The sequence below is a fragment of the Zootoca vivipara genome, chromosome 1, assembly GCF_963506605.1.
Source record: "Zootoca vivipara chromosome 1, rZooViv1.1, whole genome shotgun sequence".
NCBI classification, from domain to species: Eukaryota; Metazoa; Chordata; class Lepidosauria; order Squamata; family Lacertidae; genus Zootoca; species Zootoca vivipara.
The window spans coordinates 46,371,217-46,398,538 of NC_083276.1; the positions used below are offsets into that span (position 1 = coordinate 46,371,217).

Genomic DNA, 27,322 nt, shown 5'->3' on the forward strand with positions numbered 1-27,322 from the left:
ATACTTTGCTGCCCAGACACGGCTGTGTTCCTGAACTCTCAGATCATACCCACAGAATATGTTTAAGTTTATTTCTCTTTCTATTTATATGAAGAATAAAATATACACCAACATTCCCCATCCTAATGGCCTCTAGAAGTTTTGGACTACAAGTCCCATCAGCTCCCGTCAGCATGACCAGTGGTCATTGCCACAGGATGTGTCAAGGGATTGGCCACTAGTTTAGAATCAAAATAGGTGTGGCTACCCAGGATTATGTCTATTCACTTGCCTGTCCAGTTTATATATAAAGCAGGGTCCATTTTTTAGATGGACTACAGCACAAAAATGAGGAGCAAAAAATCATTCCCTCACCCTCTCTCATTTCTTCAATTACAGTGGTACCTCGCAAGACGAATGCCCTGCAATACAAATTTTTCGCAAGCCGAATGCGTCTTGCGATCTGATGGTGACTCGCAAGACAAATTCCTTTTGCAAAAAATTTGTCTTGTGAATTGCGGTTTCCCATAGGAATGCATTGAAATTTAAATAATGCGTTCCTATGGGCAAAAAAAGAAATTTCAATGCATTCCTATGGGAAACCGCGATTCGCAAGACAATTTTTTTGCAAAACGAATTGACTCACGGAACGAATTAAATTCGTCTTGCGAGGCACCACTCTACTTTTCTTCCATCCAAACTAATAAAAACATTAAATAAATAATCCAACAAAAATGTTCACTAAACTACCATATTCTTTGTTACAGTAGTCAAGACTTGCTTTTACCCTCATTCTGGAGATGGAGACGGGTTCACATTCCTACTCAGCCTACAATCCTACCCATCTAAATTGAGTAAATTGGTACAGTATTTTGGATGAATCCATCTGCCAGGTTGGCCAAGAGCATAAAACTGATTATCAATGTACTGCAATTGCCCTGGGATAGGGAGAGATCTACGAAACGCTGCATCGTCCCTCCAGAGCTTCCATACTATTCTACAGCAACACAGCATTCCAACACTCAAGTGCATTCAGACAAGAGAACACGGGGCAATGTGAAAGGTATTACCAACCAGCATTTATTTCGCAGAACTAAAGGTTCCAGACCTGAATGTTATGTGCCTCATTGCAGAGACTACAAGAGCATGATTGCATAATTAAGAATGGTAGAATGGCAGCTACTTGTATGAAAAAGAACAGGCCTCTACCAATCCACAAGGGCAAAAGGCCTTGATTCACTGGTGCAGGCCTCTGCTCAGTTTGGAACAGGAAAGTAGTTGTTCCTCATTGCACTGAGCTTTAAAGCAAGCAGAAGCAGTATGAGTTTGGCACAACAATTCTTCATCTACATTTATTACTGATATACAAAGAACCAGTTGCCTAAGAAGTACTGGTTACAAGTACTTGTACAAGTCAGAAGTGACCATGTACAATTTTTTTCCTATGCAGGACCTATGTCCATCAAGGGGGTAGGGACAATGATTTCAGGTAGGTAGGACGACTTCCAAACCCTTTCTGGTCTAGTACATTGGGGATCCTTATGCTGCAAGCTGTTATCAGGTAGTTGGCTAGTTACATCAAAGGTCCAAGGAAGCTGTGCTTCCCAAGTCCTCCACCACCATAAACATTCACACAAAGGGGCTCTACAGAAATCGTGCCAAGACTACTCCCCAATCCCACTCTTTGGCCTATCTCATACTTCCATCTCATGCTCAGGTTACCTTTAAAAGCTTTCACTGTACTGTGGGAAAATACAAACAAGAAGGGCCTGATGGGAAGTATGGAAGCATTCTCCTACATATAAATGAACAGACCGATACTGTAGGTAAATTAATCTACAGTTGGCAAGCCAAGCTGACAAGGTAGGTGGTGGGGAGAAACAGGGGGTAGGGGAATTAACTCAATTCAAGCGTGATTAGTTATGTTTTCATCTTTTTTTGCTGACACAAGGCCAGAAGTTTCTTTTATTCTTCTCTCCAGAAACTGTTAATCTTTCAAACATATAGGGGACAGAAAACCCAGATGTTTCACTATCTCTACCCAATTTAGTGGCATATATTTATTATCTAGTAGATTCCACATTCCAGATGACACAAAAAGGTTGTGTCCCCTTTAAAACAGCTCACTATGTTCTGAAACACTACTGTTTAAGTTTTTAAAAATAAAAATAAAAAAGGCAGAATAGTCAGGGATGAAAGTTTATTTATACAAATATTTGCCCTTGTAAAATGGATCCGTTACTCTTCCACAGAAGGGGGCTGCAGAAAATTCTTGAAAAAAGTTATATTTTCTAGTCAGTTTCAGTATTGTGATACATTAGAAAAACCCAAGGTGCATCATACATTTCAAACACACTGAATGCACATCAAGAGCATAAGATTTCCCCCAAAGAATCCTAGGACAATAGTTTCTTTCTCACATAGCTACAATTCCCAGCCACCTTACCAAACCACAGTTCTCATGGTTCTTTGGGGGAAGACATGCACTTTAGATGTGTGCTGGATATACTTTAAATGGATGGGGCTCTTTTCACCATTACAGTGGTACCTCGTTTTGAGTCCACCCCGTTTAGGGTCCATTTTGTCCAACGTCCGCAGCAAACCCAGAAGTACCGGAATGGGTTGCTTCCGGGTTTGCCACTCTCGCATGTGCAGAAGTGCTAAATTGCTTTGCTGAGCGTCCCTTTCATCGAGCGTCTGAGGTTCTGGAACAGATCCCAGATGCAAAAGGAGGCACGACTGTAGATGGCAGTTTCTTGGAACCATATGATAAAATAGTTATCCAACCTGAAAGTTTAGCCTATAAGGTTATTTTCTCATAGGGAGCAAACTTGTGAAGCTTCACAGGGAAGGAGGAACGCATAGCTGTTTAGCATACAGTGGTACCTTGGTTTATGAACAGCTTAGTTTATGAACAACTTGGATTAAGAATGCTGCAAACCTGGAAGGTAGGTGTTTTGGTTTGTGAACTTTGCCTTGGAATAAGAACGTGTTTCGCTTCCTGTTGAGTGTGTTCCATTTGTAAACTGAGTCCCCCGCTGCTATGGGAAAGCACACCTTGGTTGAAGAACGCTTTGGTTTAAGAATGGACTTCTGGAACAGATTAAGTTCGTAAACCAAGTTACCACTGTACAAGGTGCACAATATGTCTTGTGTTGGGCATTTTTCTCTAGCATCATGTGGTGCCTGGTAAATCCTCCAGGTAAGTTTCAGGCATCAACACAACTGAATTGTGGAGCTGTCCCTTTTTCAGCATCTTCTCCATAAATACATGCATTTTTAAAGGGAGCGCTATTACCTAGCCTACTATGCTAGGGAAAGTAACTACTGCTAGAATCAATCTATGGAATGAGAGGGGAGGCAGACTTGAACTAAACTCTTTCAGTGTTTTTTGACATCTTGATGGCATACGCAGAGAATAAAATAGCCTCTTTAAAAAGAAATAACACTAATTGTTTCATTTGATCAGGAGGGGGATCTTATTATGAGAATAACCACCTGCCTCCATCAACTAGGCAGTTTTAACGCCCAGGGATAAAGCACTGTAAGATCTGTAGGATTCAGGGGCAGGACAACGCCATCATTTCCAATTAAACAAAATGAATTATGTGGATTCAGATTTCCAGTAACTTTTTGCTACTTTGCATTTTCTAATTTTGGGGAGAAATCAAGACTCTGATCAAGCTACAGCACTGATTTCACATGCTTGCTACTGCCCCCCCCCACCTCCAAACAAGTGGAAGTAATTCCTGAAGAGGATATTATTTAGCAAGCCAGAGCTTTACATCTCCCCCTTACTGCAGATCTCATAACAGGATTAGAGAAAACTGAGTAATATGGCTTAGCCACTATAAAGCCCTGCAATGAATTATTCAAAAAATGTTTTGTTATGCAGATGGCAGCGTAAAGCACAGCATATTTATACTAGTGACAGCTTTATTGGCAGAGCCTAATGGTCAGGGGAAAGTGTATCAGTTAGGATAACCCCCTTTGACTTTCAACATGCTAACAAACGAGCAGGCAAAAATAAAAGCCCCATACTTTTCAAACAAATCACTTGGGAAGGGGAGGAGCCGGGATTTACGAGTTAAACATCCATTAAATCCACAGTTTTACACTGAAGAGGAAACAAGTAAAGAGTTTTAAAGGGCATAGATCTTCCACAACAAAGATAGGGGACATAAGGTTCGCTGCAAGCCAGGAAGAAAAAGAAGCTTTAACTCAAGCACCATCTGAAATTAAAAGTTTGTTGAACCCATGTAGCAAGAAAGTGGCAAATCAGCAGCTGCTTTTTATTGGGCTTAGGGGTCTCTTGAAATAGCTTCTATTCCTCAAAAAGATACTGTGCAGGGAGCAATTAGAGAGGCTTGTAAAGTCAAGTATATAAAAATGGTCTATGTGGATTTAGTTTGATAGACAAGCGTATGTAGTTTATACCGGCTGGCATCAGGTTTAGTGTGCTTCGCTTTTCAGCTCAACTGTTCCTAATTAAAGCCCTCAGATACCACAGCACTGGAGCTCATGTGAATACTTGATGCCACCATCATACCAAGTAGCATGGCTTGGGGATAGAAGTGCTTTAGGTACACACTGGAACTTTAGGTTAAAGCACTCCATGCACAGAGCAGAAACCCGGCTTTTCTGCTGCCCTTTGAATTCTTGACTTCAAAGATTTGTGACATGCACCGGACCCATTTTACCACATTTTAGCTGCTGTTGTGCTACACATCTGCTCATAAAAGGTGCTAAAAAGGTATGATGAGACAGAAGGGTGCATTTTTCTTCCTCTAGCCTGCTTAATAGTAGGGTGTTCTCAAAATATTTTTACAGTCTAGTACTAAGAGATAGTTCACCAACAAGCTGGAGGTTTCTTCTCGCCTTCTCCTCAGTAGCAGCTTCTACTCACATAAACCTTCCAGTCTTGAACTGAGCATTAGATTTAGTGCATAAAATATATAGTACACATACCTGACTTTCCAGCTGGAGAGGTACTGTGTAAGGACACTTTTTAGTGCTTTCCTCAGATCTACCCCCACAATATATGAGGAGGAGGGAAATGCCTGGCTAATATAGGTCGTTTTATCATTGTTATTTGAAGTCAGCCTATTATCATTAATGGAGCTTTTTCTCAGGTAAGTGCATATAGGACTTCAGCCATAAATGGGTAGAATCCAAAGTTACTCTGCATCAGTCTGAGGTGTGCTATTAATTTTAAAACATCAAAGAAAGCAACCGGTTCTCTCACAAAATAATTTTGGAAATTGTAAAATATTCCCTTTTCGGAAATGATTAAAACACAGTTCTCAGCCCTTGTAACCTGGACTTGATGCAACATCAGTGTTCTTATGGGGCATTTAACTCGAGGGCAAACAGATTCATTTACTCCCCATTTGAGACATAAAAAAGGGAAAGTCCTAAAGCTATGTTTGGATAGCAAGGCAATTTTGTTCCAATGCAAAATTAACAAGAGAATGCTAAATTACTCTCTGACCATATGTTCGCTGCACTGCAGTTTTAGCCCTTCATGTTGCGTCTGGGCTTTTGATCCTGGGGATCAAACCACAACAATTAAAAACAAGGCTTAAGAACCCAAGCACGCCCCCCACACACACCCCAGAGGAGTCTGTCTCCCACTTGCCCCACAAAACAGCTGCCCAGAATGGCTGAGCTCCATCTCCAACAACGTGGGATCGGGAAAGGCAAACTGAAGCAGTAGTTGGTGGTGATGGTTTTTTGTTTTGTTTCTTAAATACGTATTCCTCAGGCTGTCTTTCACGAGCCAGTTATGAGTATGAAAGGGGGAAACTTGCTTTAAAGGAAAAACTTTTTTTCCAGCTTCAGTCAAGCCGTTTAGAAGTGAGCAGCAAGCCTTATCGAGAAGGAATATAAACCAGGCGAGGCGAGGCGCAAACTTTAACGCCCCCTCCTCTTCCTCCCACCAGAAACGGCGAGGCAAGCAAGCGAGTTCCACTCACCCTGGGCCCCGTTGCGCGGTGGCCAGAGACCTGAGGCAGCGCAGCCAGAAGCAGCGCCAACAGCAAGCGAGGAGCCCCAGAACCCCAGCGTCGAGCAGGCATTGTCAGGGGTGGGAAGAAGAAGAAGGGGAGAAAATGCAGCCACAAGATTTCCCCCTTTCGTCGCTGGTGGCTGAAGGTGTTGGCTTAGGGAGGCTTCTTCAGCTTGCTGCTTTCCTCCCCTTTAGAAGCCGAGAAAGACGAGCTAATTCTCCCTCCTTCTCTTCCCCACAGCGAGCGCGTTGTGCCCCCTCCAGCTGCAACAGGTTAAATGCCATTCGGAGCAAGGAGTCCTATTATAAAGTGCACGGCTGGGGCGGGGCCAGGCGAGGCCGGGCCGGTTGACGGACAGCTTCCCTGCGCGGTCAAAAGCGAGGGAAGACAACATCCCCACAGACAGGAGACTTACATGTGCTTTATCTGTCTGTCTGCCTGTCTGCCTGTCTCTCTTTCGCTACAGCTGGTTTTTGCCAATCTCTTGAATGTTTTTACATCCCTGCTCTTAATGGGTTTCTTCTCATCAAGAGTTTTAATGTTTTGGGTTCTATCTTGAGAAACGGCTTCGAGTTTTTTTCTTCCAGTCAAGCGGTGAAATGAAAATTATGAAGGGCAGCACAGCCTTCATGGAGACGCAGCCATGGAGACGCACGCCAGTTCTGTGTCCAGGGCAGCTGTCTATCAGCTCCATCTAGTACGCAGGCTGAGACCCTACCTGCCTGCGGACTGCCTCGCCAGAGTGGTGCATGCTCTCAGGGCAGTCTTAAGCGGGTCGGGCACCCTGGCGCCGTGGTGCGCGGATCGCTCCAGCGCCCCCGCCCCGTTTCTTCCCGCGGCTGGTGGGCAGGCGCAGCGTGGTTTCCGCGCGGCTTCGCCAGGCAGCGCCCCCCTGCCAACTCGATGCCCTGGTGCCCCGCGCCACCCAGCCTACCCCTAGAGCCGGCCCTGCATGCTCTGGTTATCTCCCACTTGGATTACTGCAATGTGCTCTATGTTGGGCCACCCTTGAAGGTGACCCGGAAACTACAACTAACCCAGAATGCGGCAGCTAGACTGGTGACTGGGAGCGGCCGCTGAGACCACATAACACCAGTCCTGAAAGACCTACATTGGCTCCCAGTACATTTCCGAGCACAGTTCAAAGTGTTGGTGCTGACCTTTAAAGCCCTAAATGGCCTCGGTCCAGTATACCTGAAGGAGCGTCTCCACCCCCATCGTTCTGCCCGGACACTGAGGTCCAGCACCGAGGGCCTTCTGGCGGTTCCCTCACTGTGAGAAGCAAAGCTACAGGGAACCAGGCAGAGGGCCTTCTCGGTAGTGGCACCTGCCCTGTGGAATGCCCTCCCACCAGAGGTCAGAGAGATAAACAACTACCTGACATTTAGAAAATACCTAAAGGCAGCCTTGTTTAGGGAAGTTTTTAATCTGTGATATTTGATGTAATTTAACGTTTGTTGGAAGCCGCCCAGAGTGGCAAGGGAAGCCCAGCCAGATGGGTGGGGTATAAATAATAAATTATTCTTATTTTTATTATTCACACTTTCCTCTGTGCTTGTTTTGCATCTGAAATCGGCCCATTTGTGCACTCTCTCACACCTCCGCCCTGAAGATGAACCACAAAGGACACAGAATAATAGAATTGACATTTTATAGAGATATAAAAGTTCCACCCCAAGAAGGAACCAGAAGTTATGATACAGTCACAGTTGTTGTTTTTTCAGTGGGCTGGCCAATCTGAAACATTTTATACCCAGAAGTAGTACTGTACTTCAGTAATAAATAAGGTTGAACTTTTAAAAATTCCGGATAAAATAATTTAATTTTGGAGAGAACAATTGGACTAGCATAGGAAGCAACCTGCTAAAGGTTCGTACAGTCCCAGCTGTCAAGCTTAGTGGTCCCTATGCCAACAGCAGTCGATGTGTATAAAAATGAAGGAAGTGAGGCTTTGGATCACCAAAAATGGTTGACAGCATCTTGAGCACACACACACCCCAAAAAAAGGACTGCCAGCTGAAGACATTTTGGCGCCTGCAGCAGGCCCCAAAATGGCACCCCCACTTCCCACCAGGAAAATGCTACATCGGGATCAAGGGAAGAAGAGCATTTGACATGAGAATCTGTTGCCCAGGTGGATCCTGCTACCTGAGGCAGTCACCTCACGAATGATTGTAAATGCACATGAGCTTTGCATGAGAAGTGGGCATTGCTACTTTTACTATGTAGTTCCATATGCTAGTGTGACTGGTCCCTCCAAGTAGAAATGACAATGCATAAATGTCAAAGCTTACAGGTATTTTTTCCACTATCTTTACTGGGCCAAAAGCTCCAGGGAGTTCAATGGGATTTATTCTGAAGAGCATGGGTATAGGCAGTGCTTTTTTCTGGGGGGACGCAGGGCATACCCCTAAACATTTTGTGAATCTAAGTTTGGCCTCATTGGTGAGCAGAATTTCAATATGAGTAGGAAAGTGAGAGTACCCCTAAACATTTTTTAAAGAAAAAATGCACTGGGTATAGATGTACTAGTTCTAAGTTTGGATGGGATGTTAAGAACCTCACACATCATCTATGGGAAAAGGAGAAGGAGAAGGGGCAGAAAGCCAAGCATTTATTATTATTTTTAAATACATATTCCTCAGGCTGTCTTTCAAGAGCCAGTTGTAAGTATGAAAGGAAAGGGGCAGTAAAAACAACTGGAGTTCAGTGTAGGAGTCTAAAAGGAAAGAAAGATGGGGATTGACAAGAGTCCTAGGGGAAAGATTTCACCATGGGAGAATTGGGTTGTTAAGGCTAGAAGGTTTCTCTGCTTTTAAGAATTGCAGTGAAGTATTTATCATCAATGCAACATTGGAACTTGGTGGTCCCTAAGGAGACATGGGAAAGAACCAGGGTGCTAAAATGCTGGATTTTGCATCTTGATTTGAACTCGCCAGGCAAATCTGTCTGTAGTGTTATTATTACCATTATCATCGGCAAATGCTTCCAAGTGATTTATAGCAACAACAGAGTGAGGCAATAATTAAGAATGGTGCTGTTGGGCTTTATGTGGCTGTTCAAGAAAAAAAACCAAGTAATTTTAGTTGGAAAAATGCTAAGGGAAGCAGAACAGGGATTCTCTAAATCTCAGTTATCAAGGGTCACTACAGAGTTTATAGATGGGTGCATCTCACAAGAGAAACCTGCAATAAAGCCAGGCAGAAGTACTGTTCATGGTGTCTGTTCAAGCATGTGTCTGGTCAAGATACGAGCACCCAATACCATTTGTTTTTGTGTGTCGCCCCCCCCCCCCTCATTTTAGCTTCTTCTTACCATGGGTTGTATTCAGCTAAGTTTTACTCAGAATAGATCCATTGAAATTAATGAGCATGACTGAATTAAGTACATTAATTTCAAAAGGTCTATTGTAAGTAAAACTCAGATGGGTGGAATTCAATGTCTAATCACTAATATGATTGTTCCAGCAGTGCAAGCATTTCTGCTTGCCAGACAAAACCATTTCCTCTCTCCTCTCCCTGCACACTGTTCTGCAGGTTGTCCTGACTCTCCAGAATGGATTTGGGGGTTCATGAGTGAAGGGGGGGAGTTCCATTTTGTTAGCAGGAGTCCTTGTGTTGCTTCCGCTACTACACTAGATCCAGATCTCTGTCTCCTGGAACAGCATAAATATTCAGTGCACATGCACTGGGAAAGTTGACAGCAATCTGAGGATCAAATTAAAAGGGATGCAGGAGATCCACAAACTAACAGCATTGCCCTTTTAAAAAGAGAGGGAGGGAGGGAGAGGGGGGAAGTGTTGGTAACACTGGAAAAAGTGATGTTCGTATTTTCTTCCTGCACCAATTTGCACAATCAAAATTGCATGCAGATCTCACAGCTGCTATTAGCACATCTTGGGTGATCCTGTTCATGGAAGTCCTGCAACATTTCAGCTTTGATTCTCAGTTTTCCTAAACTTAAAAATACCACAAGAACATGTTTTGCAACGGTCACTTGGGGTGATAAACAGTACACTCAAGATGTATGTTCCAAGCAGGGTTTTGTTGAGGTGAAGCAGCTCCCTGAGACCAGCATAGCTCAAAGGGAGAAGGGGCAGGTGCATCGTCCTACCAAATAATTATTGCCTGGGACAGAATCCAGGGTTGGAATGGTCAACACAAGAAAGACATAAATTCCTTGAAAATTAAGTGGGATACAAACAGTGTTAATTGTAGCAGCATTTATTAGGTTCAGCACACACAAATTACAGTACGTACTTGAAAAAAATTCAGTAGTGATGTCTATGCTTAAAATGTATGCATTTAATCCATTACTAGAATTAAAAGGAGCAGACAAAGGGGGGAAAGTAATAATGTGTGGTAGCAAGTTGTGCTAACTAAAGTCACTCGTTTTGCAACTGATGCTGAGCAGAGAGCAGAAGTTGAAGAGAAAAGAGGGGGGGGAAATCACTAGGTTTTGCAGATTATTTGAAGAACTGGCCCTTCTCCTTCCCCCTTAAGCATTTGCACCATTGCTTTTTACAAAGGCCTTTTCTTACAGTTGAAATGCACTGAGTAGATAGGCAAGATTTTTCACCAAAAGCATCACTGCTATATATTTGTATACATTACACTGCCAGCACAGCAAAGCAACAGGGGGAAGGCTTCATTGCCTAGACTTAGTTTAAGTTTACTAGTTTTTTTAATAATAAAAAAATCTACAGAAACTAATAAAAGATTTAACTTGTTTTAAAAAGGCCTTAAGCCACTTGTTTCTACACCAAAATTCACATTCTTGAGGCTTTTTATAGGCTAATCATGAATAGCATTCTGAAAAACAAATATATAATACCTTAACAGACCCCAATATTAAGAAACTACTCCGTTCCTTATGGCTATTGTAGTATTTCCCCTCCTCCCCACCGACCCCCATTTAATTAAGATTCTGATTGGTTCTGCAGTCTTCAGCTCTGCTAGCCCTTGTACAATTGTGGCTTAACTCCCTGTTTGCCAGATACCAGCCAGTAGCTTCATCTTGTATTGGAATTATGATCGCCAGGTTTTGTTCCGGATGGTCTCCTGTGCTTTCAACAGCTCCATAATAGATATTCTACTCCATAGTAGGGGGGGGAAGCTTCCCCAGTTGAATTTCTGCCTGGCATACAGCTATGAAATCCAAAACAGAATAGACAAAACACTGTTCAAACAAGCAAATGAGACCATTGGAGGAGCTGACTCCACCCACAAACAAGTTATCTAATGTCTGATTTGTAGAATTTTTTCATCTGGGCATATTCATTTCTGTAGTACAGCAAGCTAAAGCAGAGAAATTAGGTTTTCTTAAAACTGCTCCACTGTAATCATGGCTCACCAACTGTCTAGCTTTCTTGCTGAAAGGGAGGGCAGAGATTTTTCTCAACCAGGACCTCGGGATTCTGAAATCAGCAGAGAGAGACAGATAAATGACTGCTCTGATTACTAGACCTTGGCCAAGCTGTGCAATAATGTTCCGTAGTGTGAAGCAGATGCTCAGACCAAGATACTTCCAATGGCTCTGGGCTCAGAGCACACCCTCATAAGAACCTATACGCATATCAGATGCTTTAATGTTTTGTCGTGCTTTTAATATTCTGTTGGGAGCCGCCCAGAGTGGCTGGGAAACCCAGCCAGATGGGCAGGGTATAAATAATATATTATTATTATTATTATTATTATTATTATTATTATTATTATTCAAGACAACAGGAGGCTGTTTCCAGACACTAAAATAGGGTGGTGTGTTGTAAACTTTTACTTCCTGGCATAGCGCTTATCAGGACAGAACCAAATTTTATTTGTGAGCTTTTCACAGTCTTTTTGTTCAGTTCTGGTTAGTGCTTTGATACTACTACAGGACTGATTATGTTTGAGGTTTTAAAGCTCTGTGTGTGTGTGTGTGTGTGTGTGTGTGAGAGAGAGAGAGAGAGAGAGAGAGAGAGAGAGAGAGAGAGAGAGACAGAGACAGAGAGAGACAGAGAGAGACAGAGAGAGACAGAGACACAGAGAGAGACAGAGAGAGAGACAGAGAGACAGACAGACAGACAGACAGACAGACAGACAGACAGACAGAGAATTTTTCTGCATACACCAGTCCCTAAAAGAACAAGCTGCTTTGCAAACAAATCAAGACACACCTTTACGGTAGTATCTGTGGAAATGTGCATGCACACGAAAGCTCATACCAATGACAAACTTAGTTGGTCTCTAAGGTGCTACTGGAAGGATTTTTTATTTATTTTTTGTTTCGACTACGTCAGACCAACACGGCTACCTGTAACTTTAGTTTTGCTGTTATTTTAAAAGCATATTTTCTAAAAATTACCCTCCTCTTTTGACCCCTCCTGCCACAAACAATATACAGAGAGAAACCTTTCACTAAGCAGAAATTGCCTAGAACCAGATTTCTGGAATACCCCATTGTGGTATATATTAACTTTTATCTTATGATTGATAGACACTGCCAAGGCAACTTAACAGAACAGATGTGGGGGGGGGTGCTGTCAAAAGACTTTTAATGCCCTCCTCCCTTGAACCCTGTACCTACAAAGCTGTTTGTAAAAGAAGCGTGAATCTAAAAGCTTGGTGGAAGGGGAGCAGGGGGGATTAGGGGACATCTGAGGAAAGCAGTATAAAATCGCACCAAAGGATAAAAGGGGTGGGGCGGGGGGGGGCAGGATGAACCTATAACCCTTTCCCCCCCACTTACTCCGTTAACAAATATGCAACCAATTAATGTAATTGCAGAGTTATTTATGGTGCACAAAGAAGACCCCAAGAGCCAAGATTCTACAATTCTAAAAAGAAAAAAAAGAACCTCGCTCCCTCATCTCCTCTTTTGCAGATGCTGGCTTGTGGAGTCCAGGTGTCTTATAACCAGAAAACATGTGCACTTAGTTTGCAGGTGCAACTTTCTGGTTGGAGGTCAGGCGAGGAAAGGGATGGCAGGGATGGAGGAAGGGAGCAGAGAGCAAAAGGGTCTCTCTCAGTTTCAAACTGTGACCAGACAATATGGTTTGTTTGTTGTTCAGATAGTTCCCCTTCAGAGTCCACAATAGCCCTACTTAATCCTTCCCCCAATTACTCTCTTTCGGACAGCAGCAACAACAGCAACGTTTGCACACAAGGTGGCTGTGGTGGGAATACAACTCGGTCATCGTAACTCCGTAATTTAATTGTCTGGGGTGACAGTTTGTCTACTTTTCAGCGTCCTTCAGGAGAGAAGCTTTAATTAGAACTATTGAGTGGTCCGAATTGGCGCAATTAGGGTCTGCATTAATTATTGTTGCATGTGCTTTTTTTGAACAGTAAGGCGTTTGTTGTTGCTGTAGCAGTAGAGGGTCAGACAGGGGTGCCAGCTAATGAACTAGGAGAGTGCAAATTACCTCTAAAATGGTAGGGCAAGTGTAACACACACTTGAGAGGAGCAAAGAAATCGCAGTGGGGAGGGGGGGGGGAATCGGCTGATAGGCACGGCCTGTGAGAAACAAATCCTTCCTTTTAAGCTCTCAGCTCCTTTAGTTCATTCTGACACCAAGTTTATGCCTGCAAAATTTTATGATCCACCAACCTGAATGCAATCCACCAGTCATATATCTCCAGCGGGCACCTTGATTAAAACTCTTGTTTTTGATGGGACTGCAAGAAGAAGGGTTGTAGCCCAGCACCTGCAAGACCACAATACATGGCTAGTGGATGGTGCCTATTGTGCAGAATCATAAATCTAAAAGGAAGCAGAAAGGCATTTAGATCCTAGGCCAACACCTCACCATTTCTCCCAAACAAAGGGAAACACATTTGCTTGCCCTCAAGAAATGAATGAATAATGAATGAATGAAATTAACTCCATTAAGATTTCTTTAAAATTACTGTTTGTAGTTTAATGTGATTATGGTCTTACACTACTGTCTCCTGTCAAAATCAGTACTTTTATTTTATTTTTCTTCTATAGTATATAATAATAATATTTGAAAACCTAGCATAGAAAGAAATCAATGCTGTACGTTGTTGTTGCTGCAATTCATAAAGCACTTCATATTCCAGCATTCACTTTGGCTGCTATCTCTCCAACTTAAGCTCACTCTAAAATTGCACATTTCCCACCCCTGGAGCTACCTGTTCTCACCCGGGAGCATCCGCAATTATTCCACCACCCCCTTCCCCCACTCAGCAAAATTATATATTCCCCCCCCCCGGACCTGCTTGCTCTCAAAATCACATGCCCAGATATGCGCCTCCACAGGCACATACCTCCACATGTGGTGGGAATGTGCCAAAATCCAACAATTCTGGACAGCAATCATACAAGAAATATGCAAAATATTAGATATTACCCCAGAACTGGCCAGGGCCGTCTCAAGCAGGTCAGGCGCCCTGGCGCCATGGCACGGAGATCGCTCCGGCGCCCCCGCCCTGGTGGGTGGGCGCAGCGTGCAGTACGGCTTCCGCACGGCTTTGCCGCGCAGCGCCCGCCTACCGCCTTCACCCCAGTATGGCTCTCCTTTATCATGTCACAGACCCACAAGATAATGACAAAACTCCACTAACAGCATACAAATCAATCCGGCTAACCTGATTTTTTTAAAAACACACACACTCACACACCCCACTCTCACACACAAATAAATCTCACTACAGCCACCCAAGGACAACAAATCACACCGTAGGCCACCGTCTACCTCTCTCATCAGCAAGGAAACACAACAAGTGAATAGTAAAAAAAACCAAAAAACCGTACAATAATGCCGACACAAAACCCCACACATACACTAAATAAAAGAATAGAAACATAACCTACCCTCCACTCCCCATCTTTTCTTCCTAGCCCAACATTGTATGTATCATAATGTCTCATAACAAATGCAACTGAATTGTAGAAATCATAACTGGAAGAAAGAGACATCACACTGTTTTTGTATACTTAAGAAATCTTTTTTTAGAAAACATTTCTTTAAAAAAGCACATGCACAGATGCATGGGAAAAGCTGGTGTATGCCACACCAAAGATCCAAAAATGCTCACAATACACTTTTGGGGATGTGATGCATACATCAGAGTTGTAAACCCGATCACAAATTGGTCTTCAGTTAAGATAGAAATATAATAATCTGCTTGTTACAATATTTTGCATCTGTCATAAGAAGGAGCCATGGTTCTCCCAGTCCATCAGCACCACTGACACAGCCAGCAACAAGGTGAACCACAACAGCAACCTCCAGGGCTCACTGAATAGGGCATGATGTTGGGAAGTTGGAGGTGGAATTCTGAGCCACACTGGATGAATCTATAGCTTCCCACACCTTTTGCATGCCTTCCCAGAAGCAGTCATGCTAGGGCACGACTCTCAGGACTCCAGTCGCTTGGTTGGTTTGGTTGCCCATGCCCACCTCTAAGATTTGTTGTTGTTTAGTCGTGTCCGACTCTTTGTGACCCCATGGACCAGAGCACGCCAGGCACTCCTGTCTTCCACTGCCTCCCGCAGTTTGGTCAGACTCATGTTCGTAGCTTCGAGAACACTGTCCAACCAACAGTGATGAGCCCCACCTCTAAGATAGATATAGCTTTAGATGGGCCAAGCAGAACCACCCCTACTAGTCTAAAGGTAGTTGCGCCATTGCTTTCCATAAAAGCCTTACAATGTTATTTTCAATTGCTAGCATGAAACCAGACATTTTCACAGCCGCTGGGCCCTCAGTGGATGTTTTAATTGAACCAGGCTAGCATGAAACCAGAAGGGACCCAGGTGGCGCTGTGGGTTAAACCACAGAGTCGAGGGCTTGCTGATCAGAAGGTCGGCGGTTCGAATCCCTGCAACGGGATGAGCTCCCGTTGCTCGGTCCAAGCTCCTGCCCACCTAGCAGTTCGAAAGCACATCAAAGTGCAAGTAGATAAATAGGGACCGCTCCGGTGGGAAGGTAAACGGTGTTTCCGTGCGCTGCCCTGGTTTGCCAGAAGCAGCTTTGTCATACTGGCCACATGACCCAGAAGCTGTCTGTGGACAAACACCGGCTCCCTCGGCCTATAGAGTGAGATGAGCACCGCAGCCCCAGAGTCGGACACGACTGGACCTGATGGTCAGGGGCACCTTTACCTTTACCTAGCATGAAACCAGACATTTTCACAGCCGCCAGGCCCTCAGTGGATGTTTTAATTGAACCAGGCTATGAGTGCCTGGCGTGCTATGGTCCATGGGGTCACGATGAGTCGGACACGACTAAACGACTAAACAACAACAACATCAACTATGACCACATGTAAAAGCACCACCATGCCACTTTAACAGTCAGGAGGCAACAACTCAGCTAGCAGGAGGTCAGTTGAGCTGCAGTGCCCCACCATGCTGTCTGCTACTGGTATAAGCCCTACACTTTAGAGATAGCCGTGCCTCCAAGTTCTTGGGTCCCTTATTTCACAGGCACCAAAAGTTGTCTAGTATTGGGCCAGTCCATTCTAGAAGGGTAGCCATGTGAGCAGCAAAGACCCCTGAGCTAACTAATGCTTTGACACATTTGTTTATTGTGCTGTAGGTTTTCATGTTCTGTCCCTTTAAGAAGACTTTCTCCTTTCACGGCCATGTTCCCCGGCTGCTGCCGGCCCCCCAACACCAGCTATTAATATGTGCAAACTCCTGACACCCTGAATGGTTTCCCAGTGCCGACACTAATCACATTTTAGGGAGCAGGTCAGCAGTGAAGGGACTTAAATTCGTGTGAAAATGTCTCCAGGATGGCCCCGGTGGCTCACACCTGCACGCCCTATTCATCCACACTGTTTACATGTTGTCATCCACAATTAATTCTTTCCCGGGTCGCTCCGTTGATTGCCCTCCCTTTGCACAGGGACCCCATTCTGAGCCGTTGTGGCTGTTCAATTGAGCATGGGGCAGTGCGATTAAATTAAGTTTTGTGGCACTCTCGCTTTCTCTCCCTCTCATTTTCTCCCTCCCCTCTTCTCTCCGTTCAATAATGATGCCTGTTTGAGGATGCCTGGCACTGAAGTACAAAGGTAATTACAAGCACTCAGTGTGTGGGGAAGGAAGGCTTCTCTTTGGAAGCATGAACCAAGATAGCAAAGGGAGGAAAATCTTTTCTAGACTTCTGCCGTGGATTTAAGAACAATAACTGAGGAGGAGAGGAGCAACAGAGGATCATCCATCTCAGAATTATCTACACTGAGGATTTATCCACACTTTCTGCCCTGCATTCACAGGTCCACACTTTAAAGCTCTGTGCCCAAGCATGCTTTCTTTTCACCCCAGAGCATTCCCCGTAAATACCATCTCTTTAAAGCTAAAGCACAACAAACAGCAATTCAGGTTTTCTACCGATTGTTGTTTGCTCCAATTCAGTGGTAAAGAGTGGGGAAAGCTCCAGAGCAAAAAGAAGAGGAGGAGGAAGAGGAAGAGGATTTGGACACTGAGCTTTAAAGTACAGGCCATGCCTGGAAAGCACAGAGGAACAGTAAGTTTGGATAAGCCCAGTTGCTCAGACAGGATTTTCCCCAGCCCTACCTGGAGATGCCAGAGATTGAACCTGGGACCCTTGGCATTCAAAGCTGATGCTTCCCCCACTGAGCTAAGAGTCCTCCCCTGCAGACCTGATTAGGAAAGAGAGAGCTGCTATATAAATCACCTAGGTCACATTCATATCATTCAAAGTACAGTGGTACCTTGGTACTCGAACAGCTTGGCTCCCGAACAAATCAGCTCCCAAACGCCGCAAACATGGAAGTCAGTGTTGTGAACATTTTTCAGAAGCCGAATGTCCGACATGGCTTCCACTTGAGTGCAGGAAGCTTCTGCAGCCAATTGCAAGCTGTACCTTTGTTTTGGAATGGTTTCGGGAGCCAAACAGACTCCCGGAATGGATTAAGCCACTATACATGGCTTTCTTGAATCCTGTGAATTATGGTTTACCCTTCACAGAGATGCAATTCCCAGCAAACAACAGTTCCCAGGATTCAGGGTGGATGTGATAACCCTAATCTGTGTGCTATACCAATGTGCACATCTCCGTCACTATCACATGGCAGATGTCTGGGACCTGTAGAAAGGGAAGGCATTGCACGTGTGCTTATGCTGTTCTCTACCACAGAACAAAGCAGCAGCAGAAACAAACCCATTGGGGTTTTTTTTTAAAAAAAAAATCAGACCCAACACACACACACCCAGCTTGCCATGTGATAGTGGCAACCTGCAAGCCCAGTGGAGGCAGAATCAACCTATAGGCCATAAATGTCAGGAGGCACATTCCCTCCTTCAGCTTGGTTTGGCCTGTTCTTTGCAACCATCCCATCCCAGTAGATGAAAACTAGATTCGCCTTTCCTCTTACATGGCAGTTGGTCCCATAGACTGAGATGACAGATAGGCTAGGACTTGGGTGAGAACTAGACCAGAAGCTAGCCCTCGCTCTTCAGCAGATCAAGATCAATGTCAGTGTAAGAAGGAAACGTAAGGTGGGTGGTAGGATTTTGCTTTGAATACAGGGAATATTGCCTCTCCCATTCCTTGCTCTTGCAGGACTTCTGAAGCGCATGCACACCCTAGAGGACACTGGTGGACACACTATGTTATGTACTGAGCTGAATCCTAGAACAATAGGATTCAGAATCAGCGGGAGCTACCCAATCCAACTCCAGGTGGAAGTGAATCCGCAACCTGATTGGCCTGCTGGAGCAGCCAATCAGGCGGCTGGCAGAAGTGAATCTGCTACCTGATTGGCCTGTAGGAGCAGCCAATCAGGCTGCAGGCAAAAGTCAATCCACAATATAATTGGCCCACAGGTGTAGCCCTGAAGTAGCCAATCACGCAAGGCCCATTGTGTAAATAATGTATATAAGCAGATGGTTTTGGGAAAAGAGCCATTCGTCTTCTCTTCTCCTCCTTGATGACTATGAGCTGAATAAAGAGCATGAAATTCACTCTTGACTCCGAGTATATTTCACTGGCGACGAAGGTGGGATCCTGCTGAGCTGACCGCCACCACGCACTGCACCGCAGCACCGCCACCTGCTGCACCGCTGCATCGCACCGTGCATCCAGGCTTCAGCTCCAGGACCCAAGGAACCCAGAATGGCAACCGACAGCAGCTTCTCGCCATTCAAACCAGCATCAGGAGACTGGGAAGGGTACGCCGCCCGTTTCAACTTCCTCCTGCAAGCGAAAGAAGTCACCAACGATGCCATGAAGAGGGCGACATTCTTCAGCGTCTGTGGAGAGGAGACGTTTGAAATCGCCCGGGCTCTCCTTGCACCTAGAGATGTCGCTACCGTCTCTTACAAAACAATAATGGAACGGCTGAAGGAGCACTTCTCACCACAGCCCTCGGTGGTAGCTTGCCGAAATGCCTTCTACGCAAAACGGCAAGCCCCGGGGGAAACCATAACTGGGTTTGTGACCTCCCTCCGCCAAGCCGCCCGGTTATGCAACTTCTCAGAATTGGAGAACATGCTTCGTGACCGCCTCGTCGGTGGCCTGAGGGACGAGATGTTGCAACGACGCCTCTACGCCAAAAAAGACCTCACGTTCCAGATTGCTCTGGAGGAAGCCCTGGCAACCGAAGCCGCCGAGAGGTCAACGCAAGAGGCACGACCGGCCCCGCCATCCCAGCCGAGGGTCTACCACGAAGACCTCACCGACGAATCCGAATCTGACAGGGAGGAAGTACACCGAGTACAGCGGCGCACTCAAGCAGCACACACACCACAGCAGCCTCGACGAGAAGGAGGGAACTGTGCAAGCTGCGGGGAGAACCACGAGAGGAGGACCTGTCGTTTCCGCAACGCAGAGTGCAGGCAGTGCAGAAAATTGGGACACATTGCCCGGGTGTGTCGGGCTCGACTCACCCGTCGACAAGCATCAGATGACCGACCCAGGAGCCCCAGGTCACACGGCACCATGCACCAAGGCAACTCGACGGAGATCACGGACTACCAGGTATTCCAGTTGCCCCATCCCAGCACAGAGAAAATTTATATAGAGGTACAGATAGAGGGAGCCCCATGCCGCATGGAGCTGGACACGGGTTCAACTCTATCCATAATCTCGGCCCGAACATTAAGGGAACTGTGCCCTAATGGGGGTCCCAAACTAAGGCCGGCCCCATTCACCCTCCGGGACTTCCAGAAACGTAAGGTCCCTACTATGGGGGTGGGGACCTTCAGGGTGCAATATCGAGGGCGAAAGCAACAATTGGACTTGCTGGTAGTTAAGGGCCCCTACGTTAGCTTACTGGGACTGGCATGGTTTGGACCTCTGGGGCTAGCCGTTACCGGGGTGAACCGCACTAGCTTACAAGTGGACGTGGACGCCATATGCAAAGAGTTTCCAGGGGTTTTCGATGGGGCATTGGGACGATATACAGGACCCCCCATTGCCCTACAGCTAGACCCCGCTGTACGACCCATCAGGCACAAGGCCCGCCGGGTCCCGTTTGCCCTGAAACCCCGCATAGACGAGGAATTGGACCGGCTCGTGGAGCAAGGAGTGCTGGAGCCGGTGCCCAACGCCCCCTGGGAAACTCCAATTGTCACACCCGTCAAGCCTAACGGTTCGGTCCGCATCTGTGCAGACTACAAATGCACCATAAACAAGGCTCTCACGGCCCATGCATACCCAGTGCCAGTGGTCAGCCATGTCCTCGCCACCCTGGCTGGGTCAAAAATCTTTGGCAAACTGGACTTGGCCCAAGCGTATCAACAGTTGCCTGTGGACGAAGCCACAGCAGAGGCTCAGACGATTGTGACGCACAGAGGGGCATTCAGAGTAAAGCGGCTGCAATTTGGCGTTAGCGTGGCACCAGGCATATTCCAGAATCTAATGGACTCTCTCCTTAAAGGGATTCCTGGTGTCACCCCCTTCTTCGATGATGTACTGATCGCCGGGCCCACACCAGAGGAATTTGAGGACCGCCTCCGCTCCGTCCTGCACCGTTTCCAGACGGCGGGCCTCAAGGTGAAGCGGGAAAAGTGTTTACTGGGAGTGCCGCAGGTGGACTTTCTGGGATTTAAGGTGGACGCAGAAGGGGTCCATCCAACCGGTGACAAGGTACGGGCCATTTGTGAGGCCCCAGCGCCCAAGAGCAAGCCCGAACTTCAGTCATTCTTGGGACTATTGAACTTTTACCATGCCTTCCTTCCCCATAAGGCAGCGGTAGCGGAGCCCCTACACAGACTCCTAGATAAAAGGGCCCCTTGGGTGTGGGGCCAGCGACAAAGGGCCGCATTCCAGGCAGTCAAGGACTTGCTCGTCTCGAACTCGGTCTTAGCACACTTCGACGAGAGGCTGCCAGTGGTGCTGGCATGCGACGCCTCTCCCTATGGCATCGGCGCTGTCCTGGGACACCAACTCCCGGATGGAAGAGAGGTGCCGGTGGCATACTTCTCCCAGACGCTTGCTGCAGCCGAACGAAACTACTCACAGATTGACAAGGAGGGTCTGGCAATCGTGAAGGGCGTAAAAAAATTCCATGATTTCTTGTACGGGCGGCCCTTTTCCATAGTGACTGACCACAAGCCGTTGCTTGGCCTGTTTGCCCCTGAGAAGCAGACCCCCCAAGTGTTGTCTCCACGTGTCCTCAGGTGGTCAATTTTCCTTGCCGGCTACCAGTATGCACTAATCCACCGCCCTGGGAAGGCGATGGGCCACACAGACGCCCTCAGCAGGCTACCACTACCAGAAACAGGCCCCGACCCAGCACCTGCGCAAGAGGTTATGACCCTGGAGCTGCTTCCCGACCGACCCATTCAGGCACAAGAAGTTGCGCACCATTCCACAAAAGATAGGGTCATCTCCCGGGTCCTGGACTGGGTGTGGCGAGGATGGCCCAGCAGCAGCCCCGGGCCAGAATTCGCTGGCTACACAAACCGCAAACATGAACTGTCGGCCCACAAGGGGTGCCTGTTATGGGGAAGCAGGGTTGTTGTTCCCCAGCCCCTCCGCAAAAGGGTCCTCACAGCCCTACACGAGACACACCCAGGGGTAGTGAGGATGAAGGCCCTTGCCAGGAGTTATGTGTGGTGGCCGGGGATTGACAGAGAGATAGAGGCCTGGGTCCAACACTGCCAGACCTGCCAAGAATCCCGCCCGGATCCCCCAAGGGCCCCAGTCCAGCCCTGGGAGTCCGCCCGACATCCATGGTCACGCTTGCACGTGGACTTCGCTGGCCCCTTCCAGGGAAAAACATTCTTCATAGTGGTGGATTCCTACACCAAATGGCTGGAGGTCGCACTGGTACCATCCACTTCTACGGCGGCAGCCATCCGGGTACTACGTAAGCTGTTTGCGACCCACGGGCTCCCTGACACCCTCGTCTCGGACAATGGAACCGCATTCACGTCAGAGGAGTTCCAGACCTTCACAGCGCAGAACACCATCCGCCACATCCGCTCAGCACCATTCCACCCTGCCACCAATGGCCAAGCAGAGCGCATGGTGCGGACCACCAAGGACAGCCTCCGCCGCATGACACAAGGGGACTGGGAATACCGCCTTGCCGCATTTCTTCTAGCACAGCACAGCACCCCAAGCACAACGACGGGCCGGAGCCCAGCTGAATTACTAATGGGCCGGCGCCTTGCAACTAGACTGGACCGACTTCACCCCGACAGAGCTCAGGATGAGGTAGTGGTGGGGAAAGGCAGGAACCCCCGGACATTTGTGGCCCAGGACCCAGTGTATGCAAAGAATTTTGGGGCAGGCCCAGCATGGGTACCCGCCACAGTCACCAAGGTGACCGGTCCCGTGTCGTACGAGGTACTAACGGAAGGGGGGCAATGTTGGCGCCGCCACTGCGACCAGATACGGCGACGATTCCCAGGAGGAACCCGGGAGGAGAGCGGGACAGAGGGGTCCCAAGGGGACAGCAGGGCAGTGAGGCCTGTAGAGCGAGAGGGGTGGGCAGAGGAAGCAGAAGCAGTAGGCACAGAGGGGCGCCCCGAGGCTGGAAGGACACCGGAACCAGAGCTACAACCTAGTGGTTCAGTGGCGCCAGACCAGACAGCCCCGGCACAGCCAGCAGCCTCGGAACACGAGCCAGAACCAGAACCCCTGACCAAGGAACACCCCAGGCCACAACGCACACGGAGGCGGCCAGCAGACCTTGGGGACTACGAATGCAACTTCCCGGGCAGGACTGGAACTTAGAGGGGAGGGGTGTTATGTACTGAGCTGAATCCTAGAACAATAGGATTCAGAATCAGCGGGAGCTACCCAATCCAACTCCAGGTGGAAGTGAATCCTCAACCTGATTGGCCTGCTGGAGCAGCCAATCAGGCGGCTGGCAGAAGTGAATCTGCTACCTGATTGGCCTGTAGGAGCAGCCAATCAGGCTGCAGGCAAAAGTCAATCCACAATATAATTGGCCCACAGGTGTAGCCCTGAAGTAGCCAATCACGCAAGGCCCATTGTGTAAATAATGTATATAAGCAGATGGTTTTGGGGAAAGAGCCATTCGTCTTCTCTTCTCCTCCTTGATGACTATGAGCTGAATAAAGAGCATGAAATTCACTCTTGACTCCGAGTATATTTCACACTACATGAGAAGTTCATTGTGACCAAGGGATAGCAATTGTTTTTGCATGACTGTACTTCTAGTCTGCCCTAGCCTAGAGTCACAAGGAGGGATGCAAGATTGTCATGTATAATACAAAGTTGCATTTCAGTTGGCACAATATATGAGCTAGTTCATCAGGTTGACCTGAAAATGACACCCCACTCATACAGGATACCTTCCAGCTTTCCTGTTCGGATATCATACAAACATAAAAACATAATCAAATGGCATTCACACACACACACACTTGCTCCTACTAGGATACACCATTTTTATTTTTAAAAAAGAAATCTGAACTGTAACAATTAGAGCCAGGCTTGTATGATGCACCATTTGGAAAAAGGAAATAGAAGAAGAGACAGTTAGACATTTGGTGCCTTTGTTTCCCTTTCAAGCAATGGAGGGGTGATAGCTCTTTCTTACCTCCAAGGGGCAAGGGGCACTGGGATGGTAAACACAGCTCAGAGTACTTCCACATGTCCAAAGGGACCACAGGTCAAGCAGCCTGGTGTGGGAGGAGGCTAGGATTCAGAGAGCCACAGGTTTCCCTGGGTAATATGAAGAATAATGATTTGCTCCAGCTTTAATAACAGGAAACTCAAACCAGGTTGCCATAATTTTGGACAAGCACTCTAACCCACTGAATAGCTCATCCCCTTCAGTTCCTGAATAGTTGCACTCTTATCTCTAGCAGGTCAAATATGATAGGACTTGGGAGATGCACCTTGAGATAGTAAAGAGGCGCCCAGTTTTCTAGCAATGAATGCATGGGGAACAGTCACACAATTAGCTCATCTGTGTTGGCTCAGGGTTAATCTTCACTTAAGGTGCAATTCTAAACTTGAGATCTGCCAGCTGAAAGGTTATAGGTTTGGGGCACTATGCTGTTGAATTGCCAGATACACCGCCGCTACGGCTGACATGCCAGCAGAATACTCCAGACAGGCTTGTGGATCACACCACCAGCCTAGCTGTTCAACTGGCAAAGATACACAGAAGAGTGGAATAGCAGAAACAGGGCAGAGTCATATCCTGTACTCCAATCCATGGCCATGCCCCATCAACAGTGGACTGTTACACCAGCAAAAGAGGCCCCTCCTACTAGCTTCACAGGAGGAATTTTAAAAAAATTTAAAAGCAGCTGCTATCCCTGTGAAGATGAGACTTCTGCCCACTGGCGAAGGAAGGGGGTGCGGTGGGTGTGGCCCACCCCGGGTGTCATCCTTGAGGGGGGTGACATTGCCGTGGCACCCCTCCTGGGACGCTCCCCCCACCCCTGGCTGCACAGCATGTGCGCTGCTCCAGGTGCCAGAGCAGCTAGCTCCGCCTCTGCCTCTGGCACCATGACACAGCACTGTTTGACGACTCAGCACTCCATTACGGCACATGACTGTGTAAATATAAACCCCAAACGGGGAGAACATATCACAGATTACAGGGCATTCAGCAAGTGGCTATCTCTCTCTGCCCCATGTGCCATGCATCCTTAGAGCTGTTACCACTGAGAGATGGGAGGCGCACAAGGAAATATCAACCAACAAACTCTGTGACTGACTCCATTGACTGCAACTATTGCTTAGTTCTCTGCATTTCTGCTGGTTGGGGATGAAGTTACTTGATGGGCATATGTCATACACCCAGTTCAGCCACCGCAGTTTGAGTCTCTTGGTGTCTGCATTTGTATGGCAGCCTTGTCACCAACAGGATCCCTGATAGTTAGGCTACAGCAGCGCTTCCAGAGATGCTGGAGGTGTGTCTGTTGTTTGCCCAGTTTTTTTTGTATTTTGTGACTGTGCATTTTTTCCTCCTCTCCCATGCTCTGCAAGCGCTGGATTGGGTATTGAAGCTATTCCACCTAAGTAGAGGCTGCATAACTTTCTCTGCCCTGTGCCGCCTTGAAAGGCTTGTGTCTAGGGCCCAGATAGGGTATCGACATCCTATTACAAACCTTTTGAAGGCAAAACTTTTACAATCCTTACAACGGACGAGGAACAGCATTTTACATATGCATGTGCTTTTGCAAACAAGGAAAATCTTTAATAATTTAAAAAAACAAAAACAAAAAACTCCACTATCTTACATAGTGGTAAAATACCATATAGATGGAGAGAAGCTAGAGAAGATCAAGATTTGATTATAGCAAAGAATTACCGACTGGTTTCATTATTGAATAATGACTGTAAGTTATTTACAATGATTTTGTCAGAAAAATTAAAAAGGATTCTACAGAATTCTATTCATCATAATCAATGTGGATTTATGCATAAAAGACAGTTGGGAGATAACGTCAGAAATGCTTCAGATAATTTGGAATATTTGAATTACCACAATGAGAGGCAAGAGGCATTTGGGGTTTCTGGGGAGATGCAGAAAAAGTCAGAAGGAATACTGATTAAGTGAAAGTGATAGAAACCCAGCTGGATCCTTTTTCCTATCACTTTTTTTACCCTCATACCTCCACACCTATTTCCTGGCACATTATAGCCCCTGCCCTCCAGCTGTAGAGGGTAAGAAGTGGCTCAGTGGGGCGTTGCAGTGTGTGTGTGGAGCCTAAAGTTCACCACATGATTTCTTTTAACAAGGAAAGGAAAACTTTTAAATCATCCACTGTGTCTCTCACCCATGCCCTGGTCAGCGCACCCATTAAAATACTCTGCGCAAGTGTGAGAATAAGTGGCTCTGTTCTGCTTTGAACTGTGCTAAAGTAATTAAATTGGTATCCCATTGTGCCTGGGTATTATAGGACACCTGGTGAATTTCATCCTGAACTGCTGGCATGCCACCTGGATCACCAGGCTAGCAGCACCTGCAGGACTCCCTTGCAAAAAATAATAATGTTTTATCTTAGTACAAAATGCAGTCTGGCTTTGTTCCTCTGTGTATGTACCCTTTAAGCTCCAAAGAGAACAATCCGTACCACAGTGTACCTTGTATCCTGTTGTATAAACACCCCCTTGTTTTTGACTTTTGCTATTGCATTTTTCATCAATGCCGCTGCTACGTTGCACATTTTGGGTATATGAATTATGAATTGCGTCATGAGAAGTATTTAGTTAGCAAGGGCTTGTGTAGCTTGTGACTCGGGTAGGTAGATGCAAAAGAGGTTACCTTAATAATTCAGCAGCTGTAGCTTGCAATTCCCTCTTCTGTTGGTTTGTTAATATATATATATTTAAAATAAATTTTATTATTTATACATTTCATAATACGTTACAATAAAAAACCAACTAATCTAATCAAAAACATGAGAAAGCAAGAGAAAAGAATACAAAGTCCTCTAAACCTTACATTGTCCCACACAGAGAAAGGTGAACCCTCCCAGCTCTCACCTGAGAATTTCCCTTGCTTTTCCCATCCTCCCACCTGAGGAGATCTTCTCTTCCCTGCCTGTCACACAGGGTCCGTCAACTATTGAGCCGCTGTTCATTTCTCATTCATGATTACTTTTGGGTGCCTCCAGACTGGTGTGATTTGCAGAAGGGATTCAAGCTGGAATTTCAGATTTACAGTGTTCTGTTGCCCTAGCACAACAAATCCACTTTAAAACAAACATACTTTTGCAGTTCCGAGAGGGTCAGCGAAATGCACTGAAAAGTGTGGGGTGAATGAATGATTAAAACGGAGGCGTAGAAAAGCTTTCAAGGAAATCGGGATGATTGCTCGTTGTCCTATTCCTGCCCCACAGATAAGTGAGAACAAATGCTCAAGGAAGACCAGATATAGGATATGTACCCTTCTATCTTTAAAGCACATTTTTACCCTCCAAGA

At 46.4% G+C, this 27,322-nt stretch overlaps 1 protein-coding gene across 1 annotated transcript in view; it reads right to left on the reverse strand.

Annotated features, from left to right (window-relative positions):
- The window catches only part of SMOC1 (SPARC related modular calcium binding 1), a 69,808-nt gene extending 63,564 nt beyond the window's left edge, over positions 1-6,244 (reverse strand). Inside the window, exon 1 of the mRNA XM_035113442.2 lies at positions 5,955-6,244. Within this exon, the coding sequence (XP_034969333.1) occupies positions 5,955-6,056 (102 nt within the window). The 5' untranslated portion in view covers positions 6,057-6,244. The remainder of the gene's footprint in view (positions 1-5,954) is intronic.
- Positions 6,245-27,322: the final 21,078 nt, after the last annotated feature.